The sequence below is a fragment of the Carassius gibelio genome, chromosome A1, assembly GCF_023724105.1.
Source record: "Carassius gibelio isolate Cgi1373 ecotype wild population from Czech Republic chromosome A1, carGib1.2-hapl.c, whole genome shotgun sequence".
In the NCBI taxonomy this organism is placed as follows: Eukaryota; Metazoa; Chordata; class Actinopteri; order Cypriniformes; family Cyprinidae; genus Carassius; species Carassius gibelio.
In genome coordinates, this window is record NC_068371.1 from 24042518 (window position 1) to 24070173 (window position 27656).

Here is a 27656-nt window from a genome sequence, read left to right on the forward strand (position 1 = left end):
TACTCTAGGTATGCAACAAGTTCAATTGAGCCCAGGGTTCAATTCATACCCCAATCTTTTTAATCACGGTTTACGGTTCAGTTCGGCTCTAACGGCTAATTTTTATGAATACTTTTAAAACAAATTTGAGACAAAGACTCCTGTACACGTCAGCATACTGGAGGGAGACATGGATTATTATTGTAGCTATATGGGAGCTCAGCTTTTTGTTGTTTAATACATTTGGCCAAAATGTCATGATATGAAAGATGAAGCGCAATGCACAGGATATATAAAACTGACTCTTCTCCGCTCTTCATAGATATAGTGTTTCTTGAATAAAGAAAACACTGTACTTATTCAAACATCAGCTAAAAAACACATGTAATGTCTGTTTAATTTATTCTGGAAGACAGAGGGCGCCCTAGCGCACAAAATTAACATATACATCATAGAAGTAATAGAACTCATGATATTCCAGGAAATCCCTAATATGTACAGAGACATCCAGCTATGGCTGCGTAGGGTTGGGAAAATCCAGGAATTTTCAGGACTGGAAACTTTCCATGGGAATTCATGGGAATAAACTGGGAATTAGCAAAATTGCAGGTTGGCCTTAATTTAATGCCGTTTCAGTTGAATTTCTACCCTGCACATTTCTCAGTCACATGCACACACAGCACACACTACTTTCTGCAGGGCCATTGAGGCCACAGCCCCTACATGCACTGTGCTTTCCTCCAAAACATGCACGGATCATTTATTGAATCCTACACACAAAAAAAAAAAATCAAATTCTTGGCAAGTATTCATGTTAATTATATAAATATTACATACATTTATTTTTAAAACATACTTGTGTGGTGTGTAAGCTATTGTGCTACAAAAATGACAGAATTACAGAAAACATGAATATTGGTGAAATATTGCAACAAAAATAATGTGTTTAATATACTTTAAAATATAATGTATTTCTGTGATGCAAAGCTGAATTTTCAGCATCATTACTCCTTCAGTCTTCAGTGCCACATGATCCTTCAGAAATCATTATAATATGCTGATATATTATCAATTTTGGAAACAGTTGTGTTTCTAAACATTTTTTTTAGAACCTTTGGTACTTTTTTCCAGGATTCATTAACGAAGTATCACAACCCCCCATTTTATAAACAAAAATAAAAAAGTATATTTATGTATTTGATACAGTTTCTATAAATGTCCCCAAATTTCCAATTAACTCGCATAAAGTTTCCGTCTTCAAATATTTTCAAAGTCCCCCTGGGAAGTTTCCAGAAACCTTTTCTGTCTCTTTTTGTGATAAGAAGCCACATCAGTTCACAAAAGGAAGTTATTTCAGACATTTGACTGATGTCTGACTGATCACAAGAGAAGATGTTTGGGTGTGTTGCTTTTTCAAATGCATGTTGTACGTAAGTGGGACGCGTTTCCTCAACCTAAAGTGTGAACTTTGTGTGAACACACAAACAGGTAATATGAAGAGAAATAAAATACATGGAAGGAATTTAAATGCAATTCACAAGTGCGTATTGAACCGCGGATGTCATACCAAACAATTCAATATTATATTGAGAATTGTGGAATCCCTACAATATTAAAGTAAATAAAGTGCCAAAAAGAGATGCAATGATGAAAAATTACTGATTCATTAAGATATACAATATAAAAGAACTTAGCTCCTCAACAAACTAACTAATTTTGAACAGTGATTTTCAAGACACGTTTTTTTTTTTTTTTTCATTCAAGTAAGTGACTCTGATTATTGAATACAGTTGTCTCTTTCATTTATATCACTAAAATGTGTGAACATAACCACATTTTGCGCTCTGAACAGCACAGACAATCATATTCAGTTTTTGTCTGAAAGCAGCCTCTCTCTCAATGTCTCTTCTCTCTCTCTCTCTCTCTCTCTTGCTGTTACTGGAGTGAAGCCCCTGGTCAGTGTTACATCAACACTGGGGCCATCTCTGCTCTCGTCGGTGAGGCTGTCATCTGCCGTTGCTGTCACCTGCCTCCTCATCTCTGTGGGTTGATTCGTTTCTCTGCTGGGCGCTTGTCCAGTTCCCTGTCACCTCTCACTCTGTTGCGGCTGCCCACTATTGGACCACTTCATTAGCTTTCCACCTCTGTCATGCAGCTCTGCTCCCAGCTCTGACAATTGGTCAGTGCTCCTGCCGAGGATGCCTTAACGTGGCAGGTTAAGGGGGCAACAACAGCCAACAGTCTGCTACGGTACGAAGGCTTTGCTACATGAAGCAGCAACGGTGCAGCCACACATCACTGGACGCTGGATGCAGCAGGGGTCCCTTACAAGTGCAGACGCAGCATGGTGGATGAGGGAAATGGCTGGCGAGGACTTCAAGGAACATATGAATGAAGAAGGGCACACAAAAACCATGCAGATGGAGAAAACAGTCCAGCGTCTGTTCGCTCTTTGGATAGGCCGATTGCAACACCTCCCACAGTTGTACTAGGCAATTATTCGCCCATGACCAGAGTCACACCCAGTGTCACTTTCTCTGAGAGGAAGAGACAATGTGTGAACTGTCATTATTGAATTAGGTCCAGCGAGCATGTGCAGGAGCCTGCATTTCAAAGCGTTTCCCCGGCTTTCATCTTCAAATCAAAATGTGTATCGCAACTGGATGGCTGACAGTCATGTCAGCACAGAGGAAAATCAAAGTGGATTGGTCTGAAACTCAGAGGAGAACCAGGCAGTCCTAAGAAATGATAGCCCAATTATGTCAGAGGTCGGCGAGAGTTCACCTCGTGTGTGCGTGAGCATGTGTGTGTTTTGCCTGGGGAACTCTAAAAGCAGTATAGTCTACTATTTTACACTTCATTCTTTATTATATCTCTAGTTCTCTAATTCCCTTCCCTTTTTAATTTTTTTTTGCTTCTCTCTTTCCCTCGTGTACCCCAAGTGGGAGTATGACAACCGGAGATAACACTCAAGACACTAAATGTGGAGGATGTGCACAAATACGTTGCCATGTTCACAGGTGCCAAACAAGTTGCAGCCCAAGTCAAAAAATCTAAATGTTTATATTAGCAAATCCCTAATTGGTACTGTACCAGTATGATTCACAAATGTAAGATTTCTAAGCAGGGCTGTGACAAATAATTACTTAATCAATCATTTGTATAAAAAAGCCACATACAGTACATACATATACACACAGACACACGGTTTCCCAATCCTGTACCCATCTCTCTCCTAATTTGCTTCCTGTCAATTATCTGTGATCTACAGTTCCAATTAAGGGAAAATGGCAATATTAAATATTTTAAAAAAACTTGAACTATAAATGATTTAAAAAAAAAACACATACAAGCACAAACAAAAGTGGGTGATAAAGTTTAACAGAGATCCACTTGAAGTCAAGATGTGTTTTTTTTTTTTTTTTTGAAAACATTTGTGGATAAGAAAATAAACCATCAAGTTCAAGTTATATGCAGAGGAAAAACACCTCACGAGTGCATATATAACTCTATTATATTTGTATTACATTTTTATTATTATTATTTTTTTTAAATCAATGCTATGGTCATCTTTACATCCGCTTGTGGGTGTAACTTTTTAATTATATTATATTAAAAAAAAAAGTTTTTACATTTCCTGAAAGTGGTAGTGGCTTTGGACATGTTCCCACCCGACAGCGACGATCTGCAAATGTGTTGTTTTATCATCGCCATCACAATGCCACAGTGTTGACTTAAGCACAAGTTTCACATTAAATGTGAGTACTACTTTTAATATAATATCCAGTTTTACTATGCCAATCGAAGCAATGCATGCTTAGTGGTGTGCAATAGGGATGGGTATCGTTAAGGTTTTAACGGTATTAATACTCTTACCGATACTGCTTAACGGTCCGGTATTTTAACGGTATTCTTATCGGTACTTTGTGTTGTGTGTGTGTGTTTTTTTTAAGAACAAGTTGAGAACCGAATTAACATTTCTTTTTTTTTTTTATGTAAAATTAATAAAACAATTATTTTTAGTGCAAGAAACAGCCATGTTTGAACAAATAGCTATTATACAAAAAAAAACAAATGAATGTAAAACATATGAAATAAACTATATTTTTATAAACAGAACTTCTACGTAAGGTTAGCAAACTAGGGAGATTTTACATTTATTTTAAATGACGTGAACAACGTTGATTCAACATGTCGAAAACTTTGCATTTCTCTGTCTGCACATAATACACTTTTGAAAGATGCTTTGAAATATTGCTTGTGTTTCCGCCCTTACATGCAAAAATTTTGTTGCACTTATGACAACGAGCGTTGTCTGCAACAACTCTAGTGAAGTATAACCACACTTTGGAACATTTTGCTCTCTCCGCCATCATCACTCTTTGTATTAATCGGGAGTTTTCGTACTGTTATGCGTGTACCGCGCTCGTTCTTGTTGTGTGTGACTGACAGACAGCCTCCGCAGCGACATGAGAGATCTGGCAGATCTCACAGACAAACGTCTTAATAATATTGAATATTTGAAATGTTTGGTAAGATAAAATGTGCACGATAACATTATTAAGCAAATCTCCTCGCCATCTTCACTCTTTATTATTAAGCTGGAATTTTCGTACTGTTATGCACATCGTGTGCGTGCGCCGCGCTCGTTGTGGTGTATGTGTGTGTGACTGATAGACAGCCTCCGCGGCGCGCATGAGAGATCTCGCAGATCTCACAGACAAACGTCTCAATATGATCGCACATTAGAAATATTTGGGGAGATAAAATGTGCACGATAACATTATTAAGCAAAGATACAAAGTACATAAATTTTTTTCCCTCCAGTACCGAAAGCAGAACCGATACCGTAAGATCTTACTGATACTACGGTCTTTCATAATTTAGCCCCTGGGCCAGTTTAATACCGGGTCTCGGTACCCATCCCTAGTGTGCAATGGGATAAAAAAGTTGGGACTGACACTGACTTAAGAAATGAACTTCTCAAAGACAGTTTCAGCATCCAAAAAAAAAATCTAAACAAACTAGTTGACTGAGGCCTATGCTGATCCATCTCTATCACATCGTTAGCAGTGGAGCATCTCCCACTTGGAAGTCTAGCAGGACATGGCCACTATACATTAACTCCAGCCTTGCATTGTTGAGGAGTCTATCTCCTCTGGGACCTAAACCCATTTGTTTGGGAGTCCAGGAACACAGTGCCATTGGGCGACAAGGGGGCGGCAGTGCACTGAACGCAGACTCTCCACGTTCCACCAAGACGGAGATGAAGTTAACTAGGCTGGAACAGTCCCTCTGCATCCAGGCAAGAGGTCACACGATGGAGCTAAGGGCGCTAATCATTTCCAATTACGGATTCCTTTTTAATTATGAATTATGCATGAATTTTTAATTAATCTAATGTTCCGAAGGTTTTCCTTTTTTTTTCTGTTCCGAGATCTCAATCTAATTACTCTGCATTAAGCGAGGGAGCAGCGACCCCGTTGCCGACCTTCTGGGTAACCCCTGGTCAGCCCTCTCGCATCAATCTCACTGCTGTCTCACAATTACCTATACTTTCGGCTATAACAACACGTATTTAATGGTCTAAAGTTTGCAGCTTAAATACATTAACAAGTAAATTGTGAGTTTTGTTTTTTAACAGCTAAATACACCCCCCCTCAACAAAAATACTAATTATTTTACTCAATATTAGCATAAGCATTAACTGATTATGATATTGTCTGTAACACTTTGACTCATTCAATGATATTAATAATGCTAAAAATGTCTGGATTTATTAATTCGTTTTTAAAAATTCAGATTGTATACATTAACATTTGAGTCTTTAGTCTTAATTTTATTATTGGCTGAACAAAAGTATGATTTAGTTTTTAAACAAAATCCAATTTATAATTTAATATAATAGTTAATAAAATATAAAATTGTTAATCTAGGATTATTAACCTAGATTAAGAAATGCTGTAAAAGATTGTTCATTTTTAGATCAGGTATCTAAGGCATTAATAAATCTAAATGTAAAGTTTAACCATATTGTTTTCTTTTAATTTCTGGAAACATATTAATTAGCAATCATAAATCATTAAACCATAATCAATATTAATCATATTATTCAGCCCAATCTAGGATATAGTTTGTAAATTCTTTTCAACCTAAAGCCAAGTATCATTTGTGTCAAGAAACATGGCACTGAATGTAAAGTACTTGTCTTTATGGCAGTCTTAAATATGTATTATAACCTGTTAAAAAACTTACAGACCTAAAAAAATTAAAATAAAAATAAAAACCTGATCAGGCATCAAGATGGTAAAGTGAAGCTATAATAAACAGGCTCTCTATTGTAGAGCGGTAACTGAGGTTAAGAATTAATCAAGCAGACACAGTCCTGTAGGATCTTGGCTTTGTGTTCCCATCCAGCAAGCCGAATTCTACTGCCTTTGCCAAACCATAATTATATTAGCAATTCATTCATCCTAAATGGAAGGAATTATGGATAAATCAAGCTGGTTTACATAATCAAGCATGTAATTCCATCACATTGCCCTTTTACCTTGTGGTTTAACTGAGATCTCTTACCTGAGAGTTTCATGAGGAGGTCCGTAGCAGTCTTGGTGGTGATATCTGGGCTGAAGAGAGAGGCAGCTGTAGGTACAGGCCCTGGTGGACTGGATTTGAGCCCAGGCAGATCCAGAGAGCTGCTGCTGCTGCTGGGTCGCTCCCTACACAGGGCAAAGGGAGACATCACAGACACATCCCTCTCCTGGGGTTCCTCCTTGATCTGGACGTGGTTCAAGGGTTCTGCAGGGGAGGCCAGCAAACGACCATCAGGTTGGCTCGCAGTGGGAGATGAGGAAGCATCTGTGTTCATGACCTGATCACCAGCGACTCCACCGTCCCCCATGAGCAAGCCCTCGCCCTCCTCCGTGTCTGTGCCGGGTTCTTCTTTGACTTTAAGGTCGGGACGGGGGAAGTGCTGATGGCAACGCATGTGCAGCTTGAGGCTAAAGTGGCGGGAGGATGTGAAGGGGCAGAGCTCGCACTGGAAAGTCTCCCCTCGGTCTTGGTGCTGATGGACCTGAGAAAAGCAACAGAAGAAATATTTTGAATGGATTCATTCGGATTTTAAAAAAAAAAGAAAAAAAGATGTGAATGCCCTCTCAACTGTCTCTAATCACTGTGGGCTGTGCCAACAATAGGTTTCCATTCAATGATATGTATATGAAAATAAACTATTTATTGACTTTTAAGGCCAGTTTTTATCATGTCTATTCACGATAATATCTGAATTACCTTAATTCAGAGGCTTTTCCCTGCAAATATTTATAAATGTGATTAATTGTTTTCATTTGGTATCATTTGATACTTAATTTGATTAAAAATATGAAATGACAGACCCTAATCATTTTGCATCATAAAAAAAATCTGCATCTAGAGACGTTATGGTGTGATTTATGGCACAGGCATTTCTGCTCTCCGCGATTGAAGTCACCTTCATGTGGGACTTGAGATTGTCTTTACGAGCACAGCGAAAGGGACAGAGGGGACACTGGTGACTTTTTAAGCCCGTGTGGATCACCATATGTCTCTTCCAGTAGCTCTTTCTCTTGATGACGAGACCACACACTGGGCACTGAAAGGGCTTCCCTCCATCCTCAGGAGAACCTGCAACAAATAAACAAACAAACAACTAAATAATTAAATGCGTGAATAAAATGCATGCATACAGAGTTTAATACTAAACCCGCAATTAAAAATAAAACACAATCTATTACCACCGCGCATTTTATAAGTGTTGTTTTTGTTATAATTTTTGTGTAACTTGTTGCTAGTGATATATTGTTGGAAAAAGGTCTAGTATTTGCATAAAACCATTAGCTTCCATATTATCAGATAGCCCTTTGGCATGCAGTAACATGTAGGCTAAATATCTCTTGTCAACCTTGCATCTATTGGTGTGAATGAGATAAAAATTGTGAGCTATGATTACTCCGATCAATGCCAAAGACTCCTCACAAAGGAAGCCAAGCACAAGGATGTTTTTAGTAAGCCGATTATTGTTGTTGGCTCCATATCCGGTGTCCATTAGGGCTTAATTGGTCTTATTAGAAGCTGGCATGATTGCATTACAAATTCTACGAGGGCCTGTCAGGATGGCTTCATAAGTATTCCAGTCGCGTTCCTCGAAAAACATCTGGTAATCAGTGTTTGGTGAAATTACCGCGCTCAGGCATTCATTGACCCGGGGTGTAAAACTTCGAGACTGCCTATTTGCAACAATAAACCACCATCTGTGGCTCAACCTCTCCCGGCGAGATCACTGTGGAAACTGCTCGTGAGGTAAAACGACTGAAGGTCTTTGGTATCAAGGGAAAGGAATGAGAGCCATTAGCTGGTTTCTCCAATTTGAATGTGCATTTGATATTGTTTCATTACCAGACAAAAACTCTTTAAGGTGACCATCTTATAGATCTCACATTCATAAAAACAAGCCAGGTGAAACTCAATTATTATTTTAATTGAGGCGTTCTTATTTAGTATTTAAACTTTACACTTCCTAATCTGCCATATTACAGTCATTTACAACACATTTATCTCTCTTGTGATCGTGACTTTGACATTACTCTCTATGTCTGCAGCTTCTTTCGGTCAACCCTGATTCCAAGCCACAGAGGTTTGAGAATTAGCAAAAGATCAGCCATATCTCAGGCGCTCAACCCGGGCCTGTGCTGAATGGAAACTCTGATGGTTGTGCCGGCTCTGGAGCCTGACCTAAATTCCGGGGGAATCTGCTGAGATGGTCTCCGACTGTTGGGGCTATGAGGAGCACACACACTGCCGGCCTCCGTTTGGCAGGCTGCACATCCGCGGGAGATGAGCTGGGTCTGGGAACGTGCCGCCAACTCCAGCAAACCCCCACTGTGCTAACAGACCTTTCCCAGATTCTCCAGCCAACCTCTTGCAGACGAAGCATGACCTTATGGCACTACTAAATCACTAATAAATCACTGTAATAATCAAAACATTCAGGTACACGTACCTTAAAAACATTATTACTGTAAAGAAATTATTCTAATGTAAAAAAACAAGGCAGGAAGTTAATGACTATCTTATTCGAAATTGTCTAGCATGACATTTACTATTTTTTTTTTATAACATTTTCTTTGTAATCTGTAGCAATAGTTAACATTTGATGTAAATTAAAAATAAATATATATTTATACCATTGCAATAAGTCAATTTGTGAAAATTAATCCCTGCTAGATATTTCACAGTCAGCTGTAAGTGGTATTATTGGAAGGTGAAAGCGTTTAAGAACATGGCTGAGCAGCTACATGCAATCCTTACTTCATCAAGTACATTGGCAATGGATGGAGGGGTGTAAAGCACATCACCACTGGATTCTGAAGCACTGGAAATGTGTTCTGTGGAGTGGTGAATCACACTTCTCTGTTTGGCAGTCTGACAGACGAGTATACCAGGTAAGAACGTTTACCTGTCTACATTGTGCCAACTGTAACATTTGGTGGAGCAGGGATAATGTATGATAATGATAATGTACCCTCACTTTGAGTGAAGGGAAGTTTTAAAGCTTCAGCATACCAAAACATTTTGGGCAATGCTATGCTTCCAACTTTACGGGACTCTTTTCTGTTCCAGCATAAGTGCAAAAAGCAAGGCCCATGAAGACTTAGCTGGATAAGTCTGGTGTGGAAGAACTTGAGTGGTTTGCACAGAGTACTGATTTCAACCCCATCAAACACCTTTGGGATAAACTGGTGGATAAACAGAGTTTGCAAGCAAGGCCTTCTCGTCCAACATCAGTGCCTGACATCATAAATGCTCTACTGGATAAATGGGCAAAAAAGTCATGCAGAAACACTCTAAAATATTGTGGAAAGCCTTCCCAGAATGGTAGAAGCTGTCATAGTAGGGGGGGTAGCAACTCCACATCAATGTCTATGCAGATAGAATCCAATGTCATTAAAGTCCCTTTTGGTGTAATTGTTAGGTGTCCCAAAATAAATAATGTCTATGTGTGTGTGTGTGTGTAAAGACCTCTTACACTAGCTTGGCCTATTCTTTTTTTTATTCTATATGTTTTCTTTTTATTTATTGTATTATTTAAAAGCCCACGCTACGTGTACTGTTTAACCTAACTGAGACTTGTTATAGCATTTATATATCATTGCTCTTTTTGTTGTTTTTGATTGCTTCCACTGTCCTCATTTGTAAGTTGCTTTGGATAAAAGCGTCTGCTAAATGAATAAATGTATAAGAAGGGCTGAATGAAAATGCTAATTCATTCTCTAAAACTATGGGGTGATTGGTGGAAAAGTTGAAATACCGGGTTTCCCTGGTTATCCTGGGACACAAAGCACCACACAACTGTGTGTTTCTGCTACCTTCCTGGAGCTTCCATTACTGTGTATGCAGATGCAAGAAATTGGTCTGCATTTAATGGATTCTGGTATGTCTTATTTAGTGAGCCTAACTGCAGAGTGGCATAAGAGGTGGTCCTATATGCATATATTTTTTTACACAATAATCACAGAATGTCAATTTTAGCTAGTGTCATTTCACGTTTGTTTTGATATTTAATTTAAGTGTTCCTGTGGCTCAAGTAGTAGAGCATTGCGTTAGCAGTGCAAGGTTGTTGGTTCGATTCCCAGGGAACACGTTAGGTAAAAAATGTTAGCCTGAATGCACTGTAAGTTGCTTTGGATAAAAGCGTCTGTTAAATGCATAAATAAATAAATAAATACAAATACAAATTTAAACCACCTGGCAATTTCCCCTCAAAAGCACAAAAAAGCATGCATTTAGGGAACAAACCATTACCTGCTTGACTGCTGGGCTTGGCCCTTCCCTTGGGGATTGTTGGCAGCAGAAGATCCATGGCCTGGGTTGGGGTGGGCACCTTCTGGTTCCTGTCTAACAGGGGCTTGACATCTTCAGAGGATCCCAGTACTAATGCCGACTCTTTCTTATCAGCTAGAAGGTTCCCCGCTGCTCGTGCGGCCACCTCCTTTAACAGAGCTGCTGAGGAGGTCATGGAAACCAGAGAGAGAAAGGAGCCAGCTGAGGGTTGATGCTCAGATGAGCCCACCTGCTGCTGACTCCTTTCAGACACTTTCTTTGAGAGGGCAGCAAGCGTGGAGCTGGCTGACTGCGGACTGAAGGGTGAAGCGAACGGTTCAAAGCGCACCGCGTCATCAGAGCGAGTACCCAGGGCTGCCATTGAAGAGGAGTTGACCGAAGAGGATGATGATGAGGAAGAGGAGGATGAAGATGCCGAGGTGGAGGAAGCAACTGCATTCTTGTCTTGGAGCACGGCGTTGGCAGCTGCCTTTAACTTCTGGATAGCTGAGTCTGGTGACAGGCTGCTGCCACTGGGTGCTGAGCAACTAGTCGACGGCCATTTATCTGCAACTCCTACCCATACGAAGCCAGTGTTGCCTGAGTTAAGGCCATTGCTGGGGCCATATGGGTCACAGGGCTCCTGTTTGACAGTTGCTACAGACGCAGGTGATGCAGAGTTCGAGTTGCCGCCGCTGTTGTTGCTGCTGCTGTTAGCCAACCTCCTCGCCAGGGCACTCAGCTGCTGTGCGTGATGTGAAGATGGAGATAGTACCAAGCTGACTGGGGGCGACTCTGGTCCTCTACCCATCACATGGCCGGTCAGGTCCCCTCCCTCCTGTGTCACTGAGCCAGCTTCCAGGAGACGCCGCAGGTTGCTGCTGAGGGGCTTGCCCAGGGCCTGGCTGGAGTCTCTGTAAAGAGAAGACACCTCAGAGGAAAGCATGTCCCTGGTCGAGAGGATCCCACTGTCCAGCCCCAGCAGCTCCAGGGAAGCTCGCTGAACTGGCGTCGGGCAGCCCAGGGAGCTCTCGGCTGAGGTGTCGTGGTCCGGTCGGGGAACATCGTCCGGGGAAACCCGCAGCTCATCTTGCACATCACCATAGGACGATTCAGAGGGGCTGTCGGAAGTATTCCCAAACCAGCTGTCCTCCTCTACTGAGCCAGCCTCTGGCCCTCCATCCTCTACTGTGTCCACATCTGCGAAATGGGAAAAAAACATGATTTATTCAAATGATTTTCCAGCAAGACTATTATTATCATTTGTTGTATTCTATAAAACAAGCATCTTATTAACATATATATATATATATATATATATATATATATATATATATATATATATATATATATATATGTAATGGCAATATGGCATAATTATTAATAAATGCTGGAGGGAAAATCAGTTAGGGCAAAATGCTGCCAGCATTGTCCTTACAGCCATTGACTGACCTTTTTCAAGTGGCTTTTCTCATTAGGACTAAAATGGATAGTTTGAAAAAGGAATTCTAAAATGATGAGTGAGTGATATAATACAATTGAGAGTTGCCCTGGCGAGTATCTGACACATCCCTCATGAGGCACAGTGGAATAACTTGTCTTGAATTCCTTTTTTCAACCACGTTTTTTTTTTTTTTCAAGGGTCTAAAAGAGTGTAGTAAAAGGGTTACCATGGTGACAGGCCCTTCCGGGAGGCTAGACAGCAAAGATTAGGGTAATGGAGGTTACAGAACTGGATGAATATTCATGAGCTTGTCGATAGCACAAGGGAGCCAATAAGGATAGGGTTAAGGTCACCGAGGGTCATTAATATACACTTCATGTATCAATATTCATAAGCAAAACATTACAGCTTGCCAGACAAGGGCGAACAAAGAATATTCCTGATACATATTAACAATCCGTCCACAAGAGCATGTCAGAAAGCAACAAACCTAGATGAGGCAGGATGTCAAAACTTATCAAGTGGGGTTTTTTTCTGTCTGTTCACTTGACCAAATTAAATCCTCACACCTCGGTGAGAGTACAAGGGAACAAGACCTGGAGACAACAGGAAAAAAGGACGGGGACTTGTGACACTGGAATATGATCTGTAAGAAAATTCATTTGAGCATCTTTTCTTCGCCTTTTGCTCGCACACACAAAGGCTGGTCTCACCTTGCCGACCCCAACATAAGCCTGGCAAGTAAGCTCTCTGTTTACAGGGAAAAGGAAAAGCCGTTGCCTGGCAACGGTATCCCGTCGACCCGTAGGGATCATTACAGTCAACACACATCTGGCCAGCACTGCTTACTTTGGTCCAAAGGGGTGGCAACCGCCACGACCCCATGCGACCATGCACCATGATACTAACAATACAGCAGACCATGCTTCTTAACGTGAAAAATAAAATTAAATAAAACAATATATAAACCTGACACACACACATCCCTTGATGTGAATGAAATTATGTGCAAGCGTCCCCCTTTTTTCCGTACCTCATCATTAAAGGTTTGAGCATTTAATGCACATCACCAGGGCATTTCACTGAGCGAGCTCTCGGTCACCTGAGCAAAAGACTGAAGCATGTGAGGCATGACCCATTTCCATGTGACACCAGGGAGGACGGGCAGTAATGCCCATAATGTTGTTAGAGAGAAATGGCTAGATTGCTGACCAGAGGTCTCTGAGGCAGTGGTAGAAACTCAGACTGAACCCTGCTCTCGCCATGCTAGGTTAAGCTAGGCTGTGCTACGCCCCGCCAGTCTTGTTCCTAGCTGCACCAGAGAGGCAGACACAGGCAAGCCACTCCGTGGGCGGCCTGACATTTCCCAAGGTCACGGCTCAGGCCCCAGTTCCGCATGGCTTTGTCTGAAACAACCCCCTGCCTCTACAACGCACACACACTCGTATGTGGCTTGAAAAACGGGAACAAAACCCTGGTAGTTAGCTGAAACGGCAACAATGCTATCACGTAGCAACAAGCTTGACAGTTTGAGACAAGGGACAAGATACTGGACGTCTGCCTTTGAGAGGTTCGTTTAATGGCATAATAGTGAGCATGACTTTGTGTGGCCAGAAAAACAGCTGCGGGAGGCACTGTGGTCCAGATCTGTTATCAGTCACTCACACTGAGACTTGGTGCTCGTATCTCTTGTGGCTAAACTGAGCTCATGATTGTGTGCTGCTCGAGACATGACCCTACAACCTTACAACCACAAGTGCTAAATGCAAATCATAACCTCAACAAAACATGAAAAGAAAGAAGAGTGTTACATTCAAGCTCTGAATTGAACTTTTTAGCCTACCAGACAGATTTCAGCCAATTTAGTTAAAAAAAACAACAACAACCTGCCAACATATATTACAAATTAATAATTATTTTCTCAAAAAAAAGGTTAGGATAAACATGCTATACTGTAATCTGCATGATAAAAAGTCAAATGCCACTATGCAACCATGTTAAATAATTTGGAAGTTGGAACGAGAAAATGGGAAAGAGATTTTCACCCTACCCTACCTTTTTGTACGACTGAAGACAGAAAGACATGAACATCCTGGATGACATTGGGGTGAGTAAAATATCAGGAAATTTTTATTTTGTTAAATTTATATTTAACGGCAATGTTATAGAAACCCATTCAAATTCGCTCTTTTGGACGGTGATATGGAGTAATATTACTGCATATATTATACTGTAATTATACAATTATACAAATAAATGCAGGCTTGATGAGTACCTTCATTCAAAAACACAAAAATTGTACTGACTTGACCGGCATTCGCCAAACACGATAAGCATGAGTGTCAATAAACGATGGCCAAATGTTGAGTGAACCATCCTTATGTAGAAATCTGTATTTTTACCATATTGCTCTATAGACAATTGGGCACATAATATTTGCTCTTTGTATTACAGTTAGACTTGGAAAACATCTTAAAGTCTGTGTGAACCGGAAGTTGCAATCTACTTTTCTCCAGTGTCGTGGCGTATTTCAGAGAGAAATTGAATACTAAATGAGGAAAAATAGAGGGTGTGGCTTTATTTTCCATTTAGTACCTGATTGGATCTAGAAAAGTAGTTAATGACAGATATCTCACAAATCCCATTCCGTGCTTCGAGCACATCCGTGACCTCTCTGTTATCCCTTCTTCCTCGAAATGTAAAAATTTGAGCCATCTGGACTGGAATTTTAGGGAATGGGAAAAGTGTTTTGTGAGTGCCACAACCAAAAATGCCCCTCCTCGCCATCTCTCCTTTCACGCGCTGTCATTGCTCGCAAACATACAGGCAGCCTGTCTACTGTCAGTTGGAGGAGCGTGGTTACGGATGCTAAGCAGACACCCAAACCGTCAAACCTACGTCATCGGGGAAGGTCCTCCATTGCAATGCATTTTCAGATTTTGGTTAAAGGGACAATAAGTAACTTTTTAGGTATTTTATTATCTAAAATCAATATTTTTATTCATAAATATGCCCTCAGTGGTGTACAAATACCTATGCCAATGTTTAAACTAATCCTCCTAAATGAAGAATTTATTATCTTTATATACATGGGACGGGTAGGTCGACATAGGCTTCCATGTAGTTCCGCCATCTTGCAAAACTATAATAGCAGAGAGGGACAAAAAGTACTAAGCCAACGCGTTTCCACAACGCGTTTTCGGTCAGAGCCAGAAACGCATGTGCAGAGCAGTGAGAGGCGGCAAGTTTAAAAGTCTGGATTGCATTCTTATTATGGACCATACATATGCCGCGCCACAGGAGAAGAAAACATTGTCGCCAAAACAGTCAAAAATAGAACGTAAAAGGAAACGTGACCGTAGATTACAGAAAACAAGAGTTAATGTCGGGGAAGCTTTTTCTAGGTGGAAAGAGCTAATGCTGGATAAAGATTTCAAAAGAGACGCTGAAGTGGCCAGTTTTCTTCTCGACAGGTAAGTCAGTGTTACAATCTATATTACAATATTTTTTTTATATCTAACAATGCACATTATTCAGAAAATATAACGAATAAAGAAGACATAACTACTAATTACAATATTTCATGTTTTCCACAGTCAGTAATTCATACTGTAACATTTGTTTGTTTATGGTCATGTTGCTGTTTGTTTGAAATAACACACCTGTTCACCTGAAGGAAAACTCGACGAAGTGCTATTAGAAGACATCCCGTCAAAGCTTTTTGGTACATATCGCCTACCGTAGATGCAACGCGCATTTGAAAAAGCAAGGCGCTGGAGAGCAAAATTAGTTTGAATGCAAAATACAATTTCACCACTAGATGGGAGTAATTCCTACTTAGTGTCCCTTTAAAGATTATGATGGCAACATTTTTTTTTTGTGTGTGGATTGACTTGCATGGATGAATTGTTCACCACAAAACGATCAATTTAGGCAAACAAAGTAAATATGGTCATTTTTTCAGATTTCAGATTTCAGTTTGACTTTAAGGACCTTGTTATTTCTGTTTTGTTCTTTGCCACAGTACATGGATATAGTGAACAACAGCCGTTGGCACCTATACAGTTAATGCCACAACATCTCAGCTGTTAGATGCAATAAGTCAAAAGGCCAAGGAGGAGGATGGGAGCGTTCTCTATTAGGGCCAGCAGCCACATGACTTGCGTATGGTTGCTTACCAATACACTGAGGCTATTCTGTGACTCAGTCGGGCATAAAAATCGGCCTGCCTGACCCAGAAGTCACAGAAAGGGCACAGAAAGGCTGTGCTGGGTGAGAGGGTGGCTGCTTCAGCAAAGTGAAGGAGAGAGGGAGAGGCCATTAGTCGATTAAGTCGGGGTGGAGCCATCAATATTCCACTGATTCCATTGAAAAGACACACTTGCGCAGTCTTGCATGAGAGACTCGGGTTGAATAGCTTTAACTATATCAGAGATATTGCAGGGCCTCAGTGAGGGCATCTATCGAATGTTGCAGGCTAACTAACCAACACTTTGGCATCTATACTTTCCCAGCATTCTCTGTGGATTGTAGAAGCAAGTGCCGGTGGCATTCGAGGGGTGAGGGGCTGGGTTTTAAAGGGGAGATAAAAAGTGGTGACGGTAATTAAGTGTCCGACTGGGCCCTGGCGGGTGTTGCCACGGCCGCAGGCGATGCTAATGAGCCTGTCCGCCGGTCAGTGCTACCTTATTAGCCGCCGGCCGACAATATGGTGGGAAGGACGCGCTGCACAGCCACCAGCCACACATCGTCACGAGTGACTAACGCAGAACCAGAGGTGGGAAGTAATTCTGTTAATTAGGGGTCTCTCAGAATGACCAGTCTATGCCTTGAAGAAAATGAGCAATCAGTCAAGACAAAACTGAGATTCTGCAAATGCAGTCATCTATCGATAAGTCACGATTTATTTTCTTGAAATATTGCAACATTGTCAAGGTTCTCATATCGATCCTTGTTCATTCATATTGTTTCCCACAGTTCAGTTAATGAAGAAGCAGGAAATCTTAATAAGCGTAAACTGGCAACCGGCGTTTCTCAGTGCAGTCTGAGACACTTCATAATAATGGACAAAAGTGAAGGGAATCGCATGAGAGAGATTAACACAGACACCACAGATTACAACTCTCTCACTCAAAAACTGATTCTCTCTCTCAGTCAAAAATCAGTTATGATATAATGAAACACAAATGTATTAGATCATGACAAAAGTGTGCTGTAACATATACCCAACCCTAGCCTCTTAACTGATCACATAAGACATGAAATCCCATCCCATTAAACACATATATCTGTGTGTGAGTTAGTGTAAGTGCATTTTTCAGAACCGCTTCTTACATTATTCTTATTTTTCTAATATTAAGTGAAGTGCTCCCACTCAGCTGACACTATCATTTTTTGTCCACAAATTGCAGACTCTTTCATATTTGCTGATTCTTTAAAAATGTAAATTGTAATAGAGAGATTTTTAAGCAAATAACTCAAATTTAGACTAAATGTAAAAGTTTTACTTGCAACATTCAAGTAAAACACAGATCAACAAGCTACAGTCTATTTTAATAGGATACTTGGTGTAATACACTGCATATACACAAAATGATTATATTGAATGCTGAGATGTTTATAATTCTGATCCATTGTATTCAACACTCATATTAAACAAATCAGTCACCTACGGTATTCCACATTAGCACAGGCCTTCTTCAACATGAATTATCAAAGCATACTACATATTACCATCTGTGTTTTCTGCATGGCCTCAGCAGTCTGTGGGCATGTTGGGCAGGGTGCCAGAGGTGAAACAGGAAGGAGATGAGTTCTTGGAAGAGATTGAGACACTGTTGGCTTCCAGACCTCTGAAATTCCTCTTTGTAGATGAAGCGCCCTTTTGCACTCTTGTTTATTTCCCCAACTTCCATTTATAGAGATGGAGAGAAAGAAAGAAAAAAGACAGCGCCTGGACTAGTAATCTCAGATGTACCATCAAAAAGTTGGCAGATCTGCATGTTCATAATCATCCGTGAGATGCTAACTAATGGGATCCACCGTACACTTCAGTGGTGTTTCTTTAAGGGCATAAAAGTGGGGCATTGAGACCAGAGCTCAAAGGCCTTGAAGATTTTACATTTACAACAACGTGAAAAATGCTGAAACGAAAGGAAAATGGATAATTCTCTGTGCCCGCACAGTCACAGACATAAGATAATAAGTAAGGCTCTGTGTAGATAGCACGGGGACAGGAAGCAGGGGTGGATTCAGCTAGGTGCTATGACGCTAACACCACAATATGCTGTTGCTACAGCATTACTGCCGCCTACTCAGATAGACAGCATGCACACAGGTTAGAGCTGACAGGGAAACTCTCCAACTACTGTAAATCACACTTTGTCCCAGTAGCTCAGGCGAGGGATGCAGCCAAGCTTGACTAGCCAGCCACCCAGAAAGACAGAGAGAGAGAGAGAATATGAGGGGGTGTGTGAGAGAGTGGAGGAGGTATATGTGTGGCTGGGGGGTTTGAAGAAAAGGGATGGCTTTTTTACATTGATACTGGGTTGACAGTATCTTGGCAGTGGCGCCCACGGCATTGGATCCAAGCCTGTCACTCAAGACAAGGGCACTAATCAGGATTGGTCCCGGTTTCTTCCTGAAGAATGGGGGTGGCAGTTTTGCAGCCATTAGAGTTGGGAGAGGAGAGTGGGGGATAGAGCGGTGGCACAGCAGGAGAGGCTAACCTCATTTACATGCAGGTCCTGAAAGAGAGGAAGCTGATTCCTTTTCCAATCTCCATGTTAAACGGTGGCCGGGGCAGCCGATGGTTAGCGCCGCATTGTTCGGTCCTAGTGCTCTTTGTCACGCCGATAGCCATCTCGATTTTACGAAGGTAAAGACGTATGAGCGAGATAACGCTGACAGCACCCACGTATGACTGAAAACATGCCGTGTCACAGAAGTAAACGGGAATAGTTGTTCACCTCTCCCCTTCCGACCGCTTCACGTCAGTGTAACCAGGTGCTTCTAATTCAACCCTACAGTATCTGGGTGACAAATGATCGCAAAAAAATATGATCACTATGACAACCATAACTGTGCCTTTGGAGAGCACATCGAGCCAACATTTTGTGGCTAACCTTAGTGCTTCGTTTAAGAGTCTCTGCATAGACAACGACTAAATGACAACAAGGGTAAACTGAGGGGGACTGAGAGAGGAACAAAATCACAGTACACTGAGCATGCCAAACGGGGACGTATTTATAGAGAGTAATTGGGATAGTCTATAAAACCATAATGAAGAAATGCATAAAGATCTTCAGTTGAGCAAACAGCAGAATTATAGTCTAAAATCAACACCATGCTGTAAAATATTAGTCAATATTGGCGCATAAAATGAGGGCTTCACCAATATTGAAATTCTACTAAACTGCGGGCATCAGGTAGCAGTTATTAATATGTGGGGCATTGAAATTGCTTATAAACGCGCACTTGCTTTTTACTTCCACATTCGAGATTCGCGATCACACGTATGGAGTAGCACTCGGCAGTACTTACCATACATTACCATACATTTTTTACAAGAACCATACATTTTACCATAAATTTTGTCAGTGGTGCTCAGGATCTGCAAATCATTCGCCATCATTCGCTATCAGTCAACTCTTCTTACTCTGTTTATGTGGTAAGTGAAATGTGAAATGTATTGTAATGTTACAGGCAAATGCTAGCAAACGGCTAGACATGTCCATTTAATCGCTCCGTAGAACATGTAATTTTATTGTTTTCTGCACCTATCTGAACACTGATTCAGCCACACCTCTAACCCAGTCAGGGGTGTCTGTGGTCAGCACAGAGCTCTTATTTGGCATTGTCCCAAGTTACTGTAACTGTCATATGTTATGCAAGCCTTTTTTTAAGCCACGGAAGTCTACAGTGTGCGTGTGAGACAATGTGTTCTTCTGTTTGGTCTATCGGCTCCAATACTGCCATTTTTGTTGGATCGGGTATCAGTCAGAGATGGCCGATCCAAATCCGAGATTGTGCGTATTATTCTGTGTTACTTCTGAAGCCATACAATAGCTTAATGTGAGCTACATATAAATATTTGAGTCCTTACATTAAACTTCGCACAAAATCTTTTCTCCGCTGTGGCTGTCAGTCATTCGTTCAGCCTTAAAACCCTGGTCGCATTCAGTTACGACAGTGAGCTCGGTAAAGCTCTCGCCAAGATCATTTTGTGTTCCCATTATTATACTTAATTTGTAAATACATTTCTATTGTCTGTGAGAACAAAACACAGCCGTAGAAAGACTATAACTGTTAAAAGAAAGGCTCAATAACTGTTGCACAGATATAATACACCATGCATCAGTTTCTCTTCTCCTTGTGCTTTGCACTTTTTAATGCAAAGCGTTGCGTGCTATCACAAGGGTTTCCTGGTTTTCACAAAAAAAAAAAAAAAAAGCCCAATTAGGTTTCGAGGAGGGTTCCCCAAAAAAAATCGCAATCCGGGGAGTAAAATGCAGATTTTTCGCCAGCGATCCTCCAGTAAAATTTGCATTCCAGGGACTAAATATTATGTAATTGAGGACGCTTCAATCCGCAGACATGAAAAGCAACGCTACGCAATATCGTATTCATTATCGTAAATGAATCGCCTCCGATAATGAACGCGATATTGCGTAGCTTGTCAGTGATCTACAGCTCTCTCGATTAAGTGCCGCTCCATTTGAAAGCAGGTGATGGTGATTAAGCGCTAATCACGGAGCCAGATTTACTGATTAAATGAGCATGATCATATTGTCAGATATATAGCCCAGCCCTACTTGTGTACTGCAAACACATACAAGCTTCATCACTGTGTCTATCACGCGACTCTGTTCCCCTTTCAGGATTGAACTGATGGTAAAAATAAGGACATTATTAACTGTCTTTACATTTATTTCAAAAGATGAAGCTTGTGATTATGGAAAGGGGCATGACATTTCCAATGAATGCTTGCAGTGTTCAGCCAATCACAATGCACTGGGTCAGCTGGCCAATCAGAGTAGACTGCGCTTGTCGGAAGGACGGACTTTGTAGAAAACGACGCGTTTGAGAGAGGCGGGGCATAGAGGACCTACAATAATGTACATTATTTGAAAAATAATGTGTTTTTTAAACATTAAAGCATGTCAACATGTTCTGTTACACCAAATATACAAAATAATGATCTTTGAAAAAGCATGTTATGACCCCTTTAATGGAGAACAAAATCGGAATCGGTATCGGAGGCAAAAAAGGCGGATCTGAGCATCCCTAACTTGTACCCACTGGTAATTTGAATTATTGTGAGTGATTGTAAGTTAATATTTCAAGAATTTAATAACACATTTATGTATTTTAATTTGACATGATAAAATGATTTATTTTATGATTTATTAATTAGCTTTTCATCAACTTACAAACCCCAGTTGGGGAAACACCTAAATGAGTGTGTCGCATCAAGTCTTTTTGTGTGATGGAAAAGATTGATGTTTTGCATAAAATAAAAGATTTCATCCACAAAGATACAGAATATAAATACTTTGCTGTTTACTGTTTGTTTATGGACAGGTTATGGAGGCAGTCACAATATATAAACAATAAATCTACACACAATAAAGTGTTGAAAAAATAAATAAATAACCCAATTTGCTGGGTAAAATAAACTTAAAACGTTTTCTGTCCTATATTTATCCAAGCTCCTTGGTTGAAAATAATCCAAATTGGGTTGTTTTTAACCCAGTGTTTTTAGAGAGTATAAATAAAATAAAAAAGCTAATTCAAAATATTAATAAACACTATAATAGTATATAAGTAATCCAAAAATAACAGCGGATACGGTGCTGTATATATTATACATCCCTACAAAACATTGCTTTGACTTAACTAACATTTTACCACCATAGTAAGTATCATTTATAACTTCAGTTATTAGTTTTAGATCTTATTTTAGTTCTTTTTAGTTCTAGTTTAATCTAATCTGATTTAGTCAGTGTAGCCTAGCCCAGTTTCGTTGTCCTGTGTTGAATTTAACTCTATTGTCCTGGAGGAACACTGTTAAATTTCAGTGAGTACAAACTGTATATGGCTTAAATGACATAACCACTCTAACTAGTCATGTAGTAGATGCTTTTATTTACCTTTGAGGATACCCTTCCAGTGACAAGCTGTTGTACCCATAAAGCTCCAATTGGTTCACTTTTTTTCCCAACAGTGTACAAACATACAACCTTTCAGTTGCTAACCCAGATTTTTTTTCCACAATGGCTGTACCGTCCATTCACTCAGAGCATTGGTATAGTGTGTGTAACTAACAGGTTTAACAGTCAAAATAAGGCCACTCCCTTAGTCCCCCGCCAACATCCAGGTAGACTCCCCAGACCAATACTAAACAGTTACCGACCTCGTCGTAACAACAAAACATGAATACTGGAGCTTTGCATCAAGGTCGGGAGTAATCAAACATACTGTGAAGTCATCTGCAAATGGGAAGGACATTTTTTACACAAGGGGGTGAGACACTCACCTACGTTTTAAGCCTCGTAAATCTCACCTTTGTAAAGCAGCCAAACACCTCTATACGTGACAATATGGTAGCAAAATGGAAACTTTCTATGGGAATTATGGGAATATATGGAAATTAAAGGGGATTGATTTATGGGAATAAACTAGAAATTTGCAAAATTGCAGGAACTGGGGACTTATGGGGTTATGCATCGGTTTTCATTTATACTTCTGCGTCATTGCTAGTCTACAGTGTCCATGGGCATGTTGCTGGTGTGACCCGAAGTACCACGACAAAAGCCGAAGAAGAAGCTGCTCGTCGGAGAAGCATTATAGCCGTGACGGCGGCAAATGAATATCAAATAATAAAATCATTATTTAAAACTACAAAAAGAAGACAACAACGGAGCAAGAGAAGATGGCATTCTTTCAATCTGCACAAGGACTTGTACTACAGCAGATCAACATTGTTTTTCACAGACAACTACTGTTGTATAATGCTATTTAGTATTATATATGATAAGACACTTGTTGTTTGCTTTGTTTAATTTTATATAAGAAGGTGTAACATTAAAATATTTTACAGTGCAAATAAACACACACAAAACTCAATTACATATGGAGGGAGGGATTATAGCAGACCAATCATATCTCTTGCTGTCCGCGTAAAATTTACGCGCTGTTAGATTTTTGGAGAGGTGCACGTCAGGCTATGGCATACTTACACATAACCTACAGCTTAGGTTCGACGCAGAAGTATAAATTGGGCTTTAAATGTAGTTGAGAAAAACAAAAATCTTGCAGCATAATCAAAATGTCCATCTTGGTACACTCCCAGAAAATAAAAAAAGGTGCAAAAGCTGTCACTGGGGTGAGTCCATATTGGTACCTTAATGATACATATAAGCACCTAAAGTGTACATTTTAGTACCTAAAAGTTACAAATGTGTACCTTTTGAAAAGGTACCACATCAGTGATAGCTTCTGTACCTTTACCAAAAGTGTTCACGTAAATGACTTGAATATAATTTTTTATATATATAATATACTGTTTATAATATACTGTGCAACTAAATTAGGCTATACCATTGCAAAAACAAAAATGACTGAACAAACATTTAGGTGAGATAATAATAAAACAAAAGTCTAAAAAAATGACCCTTCCCCACACACAATCCCCTTTGGTCATCTAAGAGGGGGATTCCCCTCCATTTTCTCTGAAGCCAAACTTGCTGCATTTGAGGCCAAAGACTACGGGCAAGTTCCAAACAGCTTTTTTGCACACTTCAAGGCTATTTCGGGAAGGGGACACAATATTTGTAGGGAAAGTGAGCAACTGATTCCCTCCACGAAGCCCTTCCAGAAGTCTGTTAGTGAAGGGAACATGGCATGGTCATATCTTGCAATGCTTTTTAAAGCAAAATTGGGGTTGATTTCAATTTCACATAGAAACATAAGTAGAATAGGCTGATTAAATTTTAATATGATACAAAAAAAAATGTTTGTCAACATCAAAACTTAAATGTTCGCCCTACATCTAAGTTTTGATATATATATATATATATATATATATATATATATATATATATATATATATATATATATATATATATATATATATATATATATATATATATATATATATATATATATTTAGAATATATATATTTTGCATTTGAAAAGAGTTGTGCTTCTTAATATATATAAATTAGAAATACTCAATATTCAAAAGTTTGGGGGTTTAATAAATGAATACTTTTATTCAACAAGGATGTGTCATATTAATAAAAAGTAATAGTAAAGACTTAAATTGTTAGAAAAAATATATTTTGAATAAATACTGTTCACAGGTTATCTTCATTTCATCAATCCTGGAAAAAGCATCATAGATCCCCCCCCCCCCAAAAAAAATAATCAAAATCAGAGTAACAGGAAATACTAGTATTAGGGCATGCCACTAATGTTAGCATTAATATCGCTGCTAGTAATGGAGGATGAAAGATTTGTCCCTGTTCCTGGTTCGGTGTACAAAGCTGAAGTGTGCCGTCAATTGGGCTTTTGTTGTAACGTCTACCACGAGACCGTGGCGAGGGCTGCAGCTGTCTCTCTTTTTGGCGACGTTTTGCGCAGTTGGTGCAGTGCTCACGTCATGGTTTCGGCGATTCCACGCGGAACTACAACGTGGAAATACAAACTGAAAAACCTGTATAATCCAAGTGGAAAGGTTTGAATGTTTTCTTTAGGAATCATGCAAGCACTTTTTAATTGATATTAAGCAGATTTTTTTTTTTTAGATAAAATGTTATGACGTATGTTACAATTGTAAATTTAAAGAATTGTAATTCCAAACACCCCCACCCTTTACTCGTACTGCACAAGAAGTGGTTCAATAACATTAAATGTTACAAGGACTGATTATTGCAAACGCAGATCCCACTGAGTTCTGGTTAAATCATTTTTATTTATTTATTGCTAAGGTTGGCATATGGTGGTGTGTTCTTACAACATACAGGATTACCAAATTTTGCTATAAGTTTGATTGCATCATATAATGATTGCTGTTAACAGTTTTCATCGACTGTTCGATTACATCTTTAATTGATTTTTCTGCACATTACTGCCATATGTACATAAACTGACAGTCACCACTGATAAGCGACTACTAAATATTGTAGAAACTTAATTCTCTGTAAAGTTGCTTTGCAACTATTTGTATTGAAAAAAGCGCTATACAAATAAACTTGAATTAAATTGTTAATGACAGCTTTCATAAAAATATATCCTATTCCTAAAATAAGAAATATCCAAATATATCGCCTTGCTGACAGTATCGCAATGTATCACAACATATCGTATCGGAATCCCTGTATCGTGATACGTATCATATTGCCAGATTCTTGGCAATACACAGCCCTATTTGCAACCCTACTTGCCAATGATATACCATTTCCCTTGGAAGGTGTCAATACCTCAGGTTGCCACTACTCTGTGTCTGTTGCTTCCTGGCACTTTTAATCTTCTCAGCTATAAAACAGCCCCGTTTCCAGAAAAACCCTTGGAGCACAGCTGCTAGTCTGCTAGTTAAACTCATTAACATGATTATGTTCTCTGCACCCGACATTGTAGTCTAACTTAGAGACGTGACAAATTTCAGACCCTTATCAAGCACAATTTCTCGGAAATGGAGGAAAATGGAATTCGTCTAAGTTTCGATTAAATATTAACACACATTTCACATTTAAGGCATACTGAGCTCAATGAAATCCCGACAAGCGTATATAACCGGTTCCATTGCAAGAAAACATTGGTGTCCCAATGTCTCTTGATGCTAATGATGACAATGATAGCAATTACCATCATTATTGTTGTATAATTACTATGATTATGACAGCTGCATAATTGTGAGAGTAAATTGTCTAGTTGAATCAAACTTGGCATTTTTGGCACTACTTTGTTGGTGTGGAATCAGCCTTCCCAATCACAACAATCAAAAAACAACATCAAGTAGCCATTTTGGTAACAGAACTGATCAGGACTGGGGACAATCTAATAAAGCTAAATACACTCAATAATTGTCGCCATCTGGATTCCATTTCAAGGTGGAGAAAAAAAAAAACAATCCATTCGATTTTATTAAACATAATTTGGTTTAAAAATGAAACTGGTTTAATACGGCTTCAAGAAACTTCTAATCAAGTGGTCAAAATTTTGGCTGCAGCTTGAGTCAAAATAATCAATGACTAAAAACAGCAAAAAGTCTGGTCTTAGTCTGTTTGCACTATGTGATTCAAAATGAATAAATTGCACTCTATTCTGTTTGTTCTACTACACATGGAGCACGCATGGGGCTGAAGCTCAGCAGCTCGCAGCATGTGTGCACTTCACACAAAGTAATGAGAAATGTATTAAAACTAGTGTCAACTAGACAAAATAATAACATCAGGGCTTATTGTTAAGAATGTTTCTGGGTCAGTGAATTCAGACTTAATTAATATTACAGTGTAAAATTCAGAAATGAATCAGGAATCTCCACTTCAGCAGCACACCAAAATCAAATAAGAATTTTTAACTTGTCTTTATCCAAAGTTCAGATTTATGTTTAGGAAATGTATGCAAATTAGTGCATATTTAATGCAGTTAATAATGTAATCAGTAAACTGGGGACGTGTAGTGACCCCATTTACCTGGATTGTCTTGTCTTTATAATATAATGTAATGTAATATAATGTATTATAATATAAGAGTTTGACTATGTTCCAAAAACCAGTGTGTAAAGTCTTAATGTTCCTTCACCCCTGACATCTAAGCAGCAGCAACATACGGGAGGTTAGAAGCAACTGGCTCCCAAAACATGCAGCCATGAACCACAATGAGCAAAAACGGCAGCAAGCAGGTCGCATACAGAGGACTCACGTGCCTGCCAATCAACTGCCATTCAGATGAATGGGAATACTATGGGAATACTAACATATAGCTAGCTTTTTCTAGGTATTATTGACCTCCCCACTTCCAAGGCCTCCTCTAAAATTTGATAATTAAAATCCAGTTTTAAAAACTGACAGTGACTTGCTTCTTCTCATTCCTTGTCAAGTGAACAGACTGCTCTTTGATTCTGCCCAGTATGCCTCATCTCATCTTAAGACAGACCCAGAGTACTGACTCATAAATCAAATCACAGTTTGGCACAGTACTGCAGCCTGGGCCTGCGTCGGACCTGTCTGTTCGATCCCTTGTGCGGTGTGGCCCAGCGTTAGCAGCCTGTTAAAGGTCTATCCTGGAGGGGATGGATGCATCTGTGTGGTACAACAACACAGGATAGTGCCTGGAGCTCTCCAGGAGCTCCCCCCACCCTTTCCCCAGC

The 27656-nt window shown here is 39.7% G+C and overlaps 1 protein-coding gene across 6 annotated transcripts in view; it reads right to left on the minus strand.

Moving 5' to 3' along the window:
* The window catches only part of LOC128016286 (zinc finger protein 827), a 69906-nt gene that overhangs the window by 37431 nt on the left and 4819 nt on the right, over positions 1-27656 (minus strand). For 5 of the 6 annotated variants that reach the window (XM_052600788.1, XM_052600782.1, XM_052600807.1 and 2 more), the window contains exons 2-4: positions 10819-12036; positions 7469-7641; positions 6556-7054 (exon numbers count right to left, since the gene is read on the minus strand). In XM_052600788.1, coding sequence (XP_052456748.1) covers positions 6556-7054; positions 7469-7641; positions 10819-12036 — 1890 coding nt within the window. The remainder of the gene's footprint in view (positions 1-6555; positions 7055-7468; positions 7642-10818; positions 12037-27656) is intronic. The other variant, XM_052600793.1, reaches the window with a different exon arrangement.